Source organism: Labrus bergylta, chromosome 14 (assembly GCF_963930695.1).
Source record: "Labrus bergylta chromosome 14, fLabBer1.1, whole genome shotgun sequence".
NCBI lineage: Eukaryota > Metazoa > Chordata > Actinopteri > Labriformes > Labridae > Labrus > Labrus bergylta.
Genome location: NC_089208.1, coordinates 7,474,062 through 7,484,116, shown reverse-complemented (window position 1 = coordinate 7,484,116; position 10,055 = coordinate 7,474,062). Strand labels below are relative to the sequence as shown.

The window sequence follows — 10,055 nt, the reverse complement described above, 5'->3', positions numbered from 1 at the left end:
AAAAGGACTCTACCAACTAAGCCACAGCTTACTTACAATGATGTAAGTAAGTTAATGGATACAAAGACAGCAACTTGCTTTTCAATGTAAATTTCATGTGTTTTTCTTGTTCTCAGTCCACCATTTAGTGAACTTGGGCATGGATTAGTGGTGGACGATATGGAAAAAATATTATAACACAATGTTTTTACGTCAGTATCACGATCACAATTTTTTTTTTTACTTACTATTAAGTTTATTTCATTTGGATTCTCATTTGGCTACCGGCTCTTTTTGTGTCAGACTCTGGGCGTTTGTTAATCTTTCTTTTTATCCTGTCCTCTTCAAGGGCAGAGAGAAAACTTCAACTCTTAATTACATCAGAAGTCTTTAATTAAACATGAAATGTATAATTACAAGAAAAGGCGAACATAATAACAACACATCCATGATTGTGAAAAAATAGGACATTTGTGTATTTGAAATAGTCCCAAATAGCTTATTTCATTTCTTACAGCTCAGTGGGAAAATTAGACCGATGTCAGAAAAAATGACAAGTTAAAAAAAAAGCACAAATTCAATTCTCTGTACAAATTCAATTCTCTGTAAACATTAACAAGTGTCCCAATATGGGAGAGCATGGTGCTTGGCTTTTATTCTCTCACCAGACACTGACAGAACATCAGTGTGCAGCAGATACTCTGTATAAGTGCACAACAGGCATGTGCAATACAGCACAAATTAAAGTCCACAGAAAATGAACAGAAGAAGTCTGAGTAATACTCCACATTACTTTGAGTGACATAATCCTGTAGAGCTTTCAGGGTGCAGCTACACTGCTACTTTTTCATTTTTAAACAATCTGTCTACATTCACATGCCTGGAATAAAAAATAATAATAATAACAGTTTGTGATTTCAGGCATGATTTATGTGTCATAAATCACCCCAACAATATCTCCCTCATGCTGTAGGCAGTGCCATTATATATGAACTTCAACAGGACAAGCAGCTAGCATTGACAACAAGAGCAGAGTCTGAAATCAGTAATTTGTGTTTAGTTTAATTCTACTTGTTTCAGGAAAAGGGTCATGTGATAGGCATTATACATGATAAGCTATTGATATGACCCAATCAGAAAGCGATAAGGTGTGTCTCATTTTGGAGGCAGCATGTTTGGAAGGACCCAGCCCTCGTACCCTGTGTAGACCCCTGAGGCCAAACTTAAATGGGACAGTCTGGTCTACGGAGGATTCCACTTTTCCCATTGACACTTTACGAAGCACCATCCCCTATTTCCTTGCAATCTCAAACACTGCACTGAAAGCCAGCTGACAATACCTTGATTATTATGTCCAAACAAATCATCCATACTTGTAGATTTATGTAGACCAGCACAAGGTTGTTAACCGCCATGAAGGAGCAACCTTCAGGAAAAACAAAACAAGCCTTGGTGATTTACAAAGCTATACATATTTTGAATCCTGATGAGACTCTTTTTTTGCTTGCCATTTTATTATTAATTGTATTTTCATACTTATATTTTATTGTTTCGGTTCTTTTATCAACTCATGCTTAGCCTGTAATTGCGTACTGTATGCCAAATCAAACTTTGGTTCTAACTATAGATTTAAAGAAAATGGCACACAATGAATATTGGGATAATATGGGCCTAGAAGGAGGATTGGCCAGGAAAAGAGGACATATTGCAACATCACCTTTAATGTGCTGTTGTGGCGTAATCGGCCTTCAACTGCACACACCAAAGAAGAAGGATGCAACCATTATATTGGGACAGAGCCAATGTTATGTTATCTCCACTGCTTATAAAAGTTTTATTATTTCCGTACAAAAAAACCCTGAGTTTTCAATCAGAAACTAGATCAGCAGCTTTTGTAAAAGTCAGCTTTTTAGGAGCTGTAATGCAGGACTGATGAAGAAGCCAGGCATTCACATAGCAAAATGTAGTAGTATGATCATATCCATGTTTTAGAGCCCTTTTTGGTCACACCTGTGAAGGCTGCAGACTGAGTTGCCCTCCTCCAGTGCCTTCTTTTGGTGGTTTGTCTCTCTGTCACTTTTACATCAGTTGCAGGACATGAAATGAGACTGCTGTTTGAGGCCCTCCTCAAATGTCACTATCCTCCTTCCAGTCCTCATCTTCATCTTCGCTTTCAGTCTCCTCATAAAAGCTGATTGTTGCCTGAATGGGGAAGTTCCTCAGTAGGGCCTCTCCGTCGCTGTACAGATAATCAAATGACTTTGATCTGGGCCACAACAGCCTGTTTGAGAGGAGAGATGAGTGTTAAGTATGAAAGACATTTATTCCTTTTGTGTTTAAGAGTATAGAGCAGGGTTATTCAAATAAAACAAGGCAGGTGGACACTGATTCACTTCTCAATAACAGCAAGTGGTAAATGTGTAGCACTTTTTCTACTCAACGTGCTTTTACACCACATGTCACACACTGATGGTAGTAGTTGCTATGTAGTATCATTAGAAGTAACTAATCCCATTCATACGCTTTAATATGTCACCTACGAATCAGCAGGTGTCTTGCCCAAGGACACGTCAGACATGCTGCTGCAGGAGCTGGCCTGGGGATTGAACCACCAACCGTCCTGTTGAGGAACAACGACTCTACCAACTAAGCCACAGCTTACTTACAATGATGTAAGTAAGTTAATGGATACAAAGACAGCAACTTGCTTTTCAATGTAAATTTCATGTGTTTTTCTTGTTCTCAGTCCACCATTTAGTGAACTTGGGCATGGATTAGTGGTGGACGATATGGAAAAAATATTATAACACAATGTTTTTACGTCAGTATCACGATCACAATTTTTTTTCATACATCTTAAAGAACATTTTGCAAGTTAATACCAAATTCAACCACTTATTTATTTTCCTGTATAATGTTATTAAATGCACAAAACCTTAACAGTGCAAACTTTGCAAATACATTTTCTTGCACCCTGTCGGTTTGGAAAAATCTCAAACAGTTATATAGTTCATTTTACGGAATAACTCTTAAGTTTCTTTTTCATTTTCAGCGATGGATGAATCCTGCTCCGCTGCGGAGCAATAGAGGGGGGGAGACGTGTCTATGTAGGAGCCTAAATTGCAGCATGATAGAATAAACACATTAGCCCGATTCTATGATCTCTATGCTTTGGCAGATTGTCAACAAATTATAATCCTTCACGACCTAAGATCGTCCTATCGCACACCACTGGTATGGATGTACAATAACAAGATGTTTTGAGCTAAACTGCATTCTGAGGTTTGATTCCTCTGCAGATAGAAGGCAGTGCCCATTGATGAGAGTGAAAACCTGACCTGACAGGGTGCTGGAAGGCTTGATGTTTCCCATCTGATGAGCAGCAGCCTGGCACCGATGATCTGGAGTATGGCTGAGTAAACACAGACAAAGGAGTGAGTACATGTTAACGTAAACACTATAAAATGTTCACACATGTTCTTAAACTGAAGAGTTCCTGCTCTCACACCTGCATGATTCTGAACATTTTTAAACCATGAAAAAGAACAAGCTTTTATTCTTTCCTATATTTCATGTAGTATCACATGGGGCACAAGCTGTGGAAACAGTCATTAAACCACTTGTCTTCATATAAACAAACCTTTGCTGCACTTCTCCTCCTGACCATGCAGAAATCTGAAATTTGGGCAGAAATTGGGTTTCCTGACTTTTATATAGGCCTCATCATGATTTAAAAGCCTGACATTAGCAGACACGAAGCAGAGCATGAAAAAAAACCATAAGACCGGTTACATCAGTGATGGATGTGAAACTCAATAAACTTTTCAGTCAGTGTTGGGATCCAGAAGTTTCTCCATCTTTCAATGATCCATTTTTTTACATTTTCTAATTTAATTTAATTGAAATATAATGCTACAACCACACACATAAAAACTCTAAATTGTAATATAATTTCAGTAGTATAGAAAGGTTATTAGGTCAGATACCTTCACTCCATGACAAATACGTGGAAATAACTTCAGTATTTGGCCAAATAGAAGCCAATATGATTTCATTTAATCTGTGTTGAATATCTATGGACCAAAACTTATTTGAAATATTTTGATGTAAAAGCAGCTGTGTTAATCAGACTTTGCAGGATTTATGTCCTAGCATTAAAAATAATCAGTCATCTTTAGCTGTTGCGTCGTCATTGTTCTTTTACCATATTACTGATCTGCTAATATTTAAGCTCTTAATTTTCTCTGAATCAAATAAACAGGTACAAATGAGAGGAGGGGGAATGGAGGGGGTCACTAACTGAATGTATGTAAACTCTGTGATGTGATGTATACACACACTGTTTACAGCATGTGCTACTGTAACTGCAACACTTCCTCCTTTGGCTTTATTAACATAACCTTATGAATCCAGAAGTTTCTATAAAAAAAAACTCAACATCAGCTAAGGATCTTTTTAGCCCACAGAGAACATCATTACTACTATCATTATAGTAAAGACTCATCAATAACTGTCTAAAGTGAAGAATAGCAGCAATGAGATTGATGGATTGACTCCTGTTTCAGTTCCAATATTTGGTGTCGGACAGATAGAGTTGCTACTCACACAGGAGAGCCTGCTCTGAGGGCTTCGCTCTGATTGGTCCCTGCTGCTGGATAACCACGGCCTCCACAGTGAGCTCTGTCTGCAGGGAGGGAAGATGCAAGTAAAGACTGATTAATAGAAAAACTGTTGATTTGCAGCCTCTTTTACTTGCTTTTTTTAATGGCGAAATTACTAGAAATAATCCTGTTGGGGTCAGAATGTGTAATACAATTGATACTATATTGCAACAACATTAATTGCTATAGCTTTTGTCTAGATTTCAGTCACAAGTGCATTTTACTGCAACTTTACTTCAAATAGAATCAGTGTTTTGACACCTGGTTCCATTTATTACATAACTTGGGGTCTAAGTGACTCATATGTGCAAAACATGTTGGAATTGTCTGAGAGGACTGCTTAAGCATGCAGCCAGTACAGTGGCTTTAAAGACTTGGGAGAAGTTGTGTCCCCATCAAAGAACATCGACCCAAAGAATCTGTAAGTAATTCCCAAAATTCGAGTAGGCTATCCTTCTCAACACTAAACAATGAACTACAAAGATGCACCTCTGGACAATAAACATCCCAATTCCCTCTCAAACATGAACTGTAGTCTGCGACGATGTATCTGCTACTTTAACCTTACAACTACTTGGGCTGCTTAGGCTCGCTAGAGTTAGTTCCCGGTATCTGCTCCCACTGTGATCTTTTGCTTAGCTGTGCGTTATCAAACCAGATATCACTGCGAGAAGTCCAAACACCTAGGAAGCACACTATTACAAAACATGGGCTCAACCGGTAAACTGGGATTCAGACGTGACTCGATTTTGAATTTTGTAACAGCAGTGCACATGTCATTCATTAAATTGAACAGAATTAACCCAATCAGATTTCCATGCTTACCGCCGGCCGGAGGTACCTACCTGTTGTTTGTGTCCGAGCTGCTGCTCACTGTTACCGGGTGTGACCATGTTACAGCAACCAAGGACGGGCTCTGAAATAGCAGGCATTCAGAGCTCATCCTTATCACTTTTTTCCAGAGAAAATCCACCTCTATCGACATAAAAAAAAAAAAAAGCTTATATTTTTTATCGGATATACTCGCCAGCTATAGCGCTACACTTCTATGACTTCTATGCAAAACCGGACTGTAGAAAGAGCATTGATGAGAGGCGAGCTGTGGCGCAGTGACAGCTGACTGTGTGTGTCAGGAGTTTATAAAGCCCCACTAGTGTGTGTGTGTGTGTGTGTGTGTGTGTGTGTGTGTGTGTGTGTGTGTGTGTGTGTGTGTGTGTGTGTGTGTGTGTGTGTGTGTGTGTGTGTGTGTGTGTGTGTGTGCGTGCGTATGGAAAAATGACACCGTGAGGGTTTTAATTGTTTCAATAGGCTACTTCTAAGAAAGCAGATTACTAAAGCAGCTAAAGACAGCCCCACTCTATTGACCCCGCAAAGAAAAGCATGTAAGCTTAGTTAAACACAATTAAACACAGTGACTCAGTAATGCATGTTGACTTTTAGGGCTAAAAATGCAAACACATAGTGTGAGTATATCTGACATTTTCTGAAGTTTTTCTTCTTTAACAACATATTCAATAATTCCAATGCCTAAACTCTATTCTGGTAGGCCTACCTTATATTCTGGTAAATCACATTGCTAATAAAAATGATTCTATTGATAGGCTACATAATTAAAACATTTTTACATTCAACATCTTAAATGTAGGTTACATAAATGTTGGTGTTTATTTATTCATTATTAATGAATATAAATTGAAAATATTATGTAGGCTGATTCATGTCAGGAGAACAAGAAAAATATCTTGTAGCTCGTAAGAGTATTGGTTGTTTTATTAATATTGTCTGAGTAGCTAGCTAGCAGACACACAGCTATGCCAGCTTGTTGTAGTGTAGTTTAAGCAAGCTAACTTCCATTTTTATGATAAATAATTATTTGTTTTGTTTATTTTTTTAAAGACTGCTTTCTTTAAAGATAGCATGTATTTTGTTATCTGCCCAAGCCTTTTCATCTCTGTGATCTGTCATTTTTTTTCTACAAAATGACTAATAGAAGGGCATTGTCCCATTTTTACAGCCCTTTGTAATAGAATGGAAAATGGAAAAAAAAATACATTTTTCAAAAGGACGAAAGGAGTTAATAATTTATTAGTTGTAATTTTAAAACACAATCAAATCTAATTTCACTATCAACCAGTTAGTATTTGTTTTTAGATTTTTACATGCTTAACAATTTTTTCACTGAAACGATAGGCCTACATTCCACTAACCATTGTGATTCTGTATTCAAGTGCAACTGCATGTGATGTCCCTCCCCACTTGTATTGAGTCATACTCATGTCAACTTCCATTAACAATTCAATAGAAAGCAGAATTAATTTGAATAATGAGAATATAGTTTAAAAAAATCACATTATATCACAACATTTTAATTTCAGACCTTATTTTCCACCTCTTGTTAAAAAAAAGTGACTTTAGTCAAACATTGCTTTTGCTTTGAAAGGCTAGATGTCATTGGTCTCAGTCTAATTATCTCTTGTTGATTTGTTTCTTCTCCTTGTTTGTATAGACAACCTGTTGGTTTGAGAGTTCCCGCCTTCCTGCAGTTCTCTACTGTTTGGACAAGTGACTCTTCTCCAAAATGTTCAATGTGAGAAGGCCCGCAGAGTGGAGGGCCCTTTACAATGCCAGCAAACACAATTCATTTTCCACCTTTGTTTCCTATTAAAGAAAAGGTTTTAGTGTGGCTTTAAAGCAAAAAAAAAAAAAAAAAAGCATATCATTGGGATTGTTACTTGTCACTATATTCTTGCAATAGTTTTAGAACGCAAGCTAAGATCTGTTAAGAAGACACACTTTAAGCACTGGTGGTGTGTGTATCCTATTAATGCAGGTGTGAAAAACCTCACCATATGTCTGGTTTAATGGTCCCTAATGGGCCTTAATAGCCCTTTCTTTTGGGATAAGCAAAGAACCCTCCACCCTGCTGAGAGATAGAGAACAGCAAACTGGTACAAAAGGCACAAATGGGAGTGTTATTTTAAGAAAAGCAAGAAGTAAAAATAAGTCTCCTTCAGTCTACCATGGAAGTGAACTTTATCTGATCCATAATCTATAGAAGTAATATTACCCTTTCTGTATTACTTTACCATCATTATGAGCATGTGTAAGGTTTTACATTATATCCTGCTTTATATTATTGTATCCCTTTTTTCTCATTCTATAAGGCTTTTTATATTGAAATTACACCAACATAAACATATGAAAAGCATGAATGGTAATTAGTAAAGGTGATTCTGATCAGCAGCAGAAATCCCATTCAGATTTGTTTTACATAAGACAAGTCAAATGGTTCAAGATATTTAGTTTGGTTTCTGTTGTTGTGATTAAAATCATCAGCAGAGCTGTGGTCTATCCTTAATCTGCTATCAGAATGACAAAGCCAAATGTGAGAAAAAAACATCAGCTTTAAAAAAGTAGAAATATGATTAAGATCTGATGAAAGCCTTTGGCAATAATGAGCAGGTAAAGTATTACTGTATGTGACAAACTGAATCAACTTAAGTTGGAGTGTGGCAGGAATATTTATAATGAATATAAAGTCCTTCTGTCAGAGGTCATAAACACTCTTTCACTCCACACCACAGCAGCTCCATGTTCTACATCTTATCTATGCTGGACAGCCAAGGAAGAACAAGGAATGGCACACTTGTTTACCTTCCCTCATCTGTGTGTTTGTACCCCCACTGTTTTCACATTTGCTGACAGCACAGACGGGTGCTCCTCCCCTGTGCTCTTCCCCCCAGGGTGAGGAATGCAGCTAATCAGTGAGCAGCTGCTCCTTTGTCTTGTGACATACATACTTTTTATTTGGTAGAGGTGAATTTGCCTTTGTGAATCAGTGAATCAGAGGCAGAGAAAGAAAATGGTTACATACACACATTAGATAATATGTAACACATACTTAATCTTGAGTAGATATAGGTATTACATTTACACACCAGGTCTAGAATATACTCTTTGCAGTATTTACAGTAAGTGACAAGGAAAAAACTTCCTTTTAACAGGCAGACACTTAGTAGAATCAGACTTACCTCTGCAGAGCCATCTGCCTTGACATAACGGGCTGAGAAAGGGGAATAGAGATCAGTGTAAATTGCTGTCCCAAACATGTTGTAAATAACACAAATAAATCATGTTTACATTTACCCTGACTCTTGATGGTTTGTGGATAATATATAAAAAGGCATTAACGCATAGATAAGAATTAGAACTAATCACACCTTTCATCTACATTTCTATATTTTAGATTATTCTAGAATTGGGAAAAGGAAAACTGAAAATCAGCTTTTTTTTATCCGATTAACCTCAACAGTTGGAAAGTGACTTTTTGCTAAGTAGCATTTATTTAGATTACTTTGTACTTTTATATATATATATATATATATATATATATATATATAAATGTAAATAAAAGGGCAATCAGATATAATGCAGAAACCCTACAGTGTTTTCACTGTGCAGGGTTCCTGCGCTCAGCTGCATCGTCCCCAATCAATATATATATCTATATATATTATCAAGCAATGATTTTCAGATATCTGAAATGCAATTCTTATCTGTAATTACATTCTTACGTGTAACCAGGTCAAGATATCAATAATGTAATTTTGACTATAAGAATTGCATTTTAGATATATAGAATTAATTTATGATATCTGTAATTTTTGAACAATTGTAGATATGAGAATTGAGTTGTAGATGTCATGAATTAGAATTGCGACATGTCAAAATGTCATTATGGATATGTGGACTTTGAATTACAAAATGTAAAAATTGAATTACATATATGTTTAATTCAATTTGAATAGAAGTCAATGGCTCAAGCTGACTAGTTGTAATTAAGTTACAGATATCTACAATGAACATTTCCACTAGTAAAAAAGGAATTGTAGATATCGGTAACACTTTATATTAAGGTGCTTGTAATAAGCATTAAAGGTCCCATATTATGCCTTTTCTGGTTTTAGATGCCCTTTAGTGTGTTTCCACGTGTCCTGTGCATGTTTAGGCACATCTATGTGCAAAAATTCAAAGTCTGCGGAAACACAGCTTCTCCTACGTCCTCCTGTTAGCTGTAGCATTAGCTGCATGTAACGCTCTTTTTAGCCCCCCTCGATAAAAATTTGTCAGTGCGGCATCACTGTCAGTGTGAGATCACTGATCTAAGCCCATTGGCTCGTTGTGGCAAACCCAGCAGCTCATGTTGAAATTTCCAAGAAGCGTGCTGAGCAACTGACCAATAACGACAGAGCGGATCAGCAGACCAATCAGAGCAGACTTGGCCCCGTGGGATCAAACAGTGTGGGCACAGCAGAGCGTAGCTGACAGACTCAGCGTAGAGGGAGCAAGGAGGAGCAGTACAGACACTTTTTTCAAACTTTAGCGATTGTAAACGTACAAAAGTAGGTACATAGA

General features: G+C 37.1%; 1 protein-coding gene and 1 long non-coding RNA gene across 2 annotated transcripts; one reads left to right on the top strand and one right to left on the bottom strand.

Moving 5' to 3' along the window:
• Positions 1-373: 373 nt before the first annotated feature.
• ripply3 (ripply transcriptional repressor 3) lies at positions 374-6,758 on the bottom strand. The gene is given in 5 exon segments (XM_020648904.3): positions 374-2,108; positions 2,110-2,260; positions 3,318-3,391; positions 4,585-4,663; positions 5,486-6,758. Coding segments are annotated over 5 exon segments (489 nt in total). The 5' UTR covers positions 5,626-6,758; the 3' UTR covers positions 374-2,063.
• On the top strand, positions 2,525-8,750 carry LOC136182459 (uncharacterized). Its single transcript, XR_010668714.1, has 3 exons — positions 2,525-2,651; positions 3,279-3,413; positions 7,147-8,750. It is a non-coding gene; the product is annotated as an uncharacterized lncRNA (long non-coding RNA).
• The last annotated feature ends 1,305 nt before the right edge of the window (positions 8,751-10,055 follow it).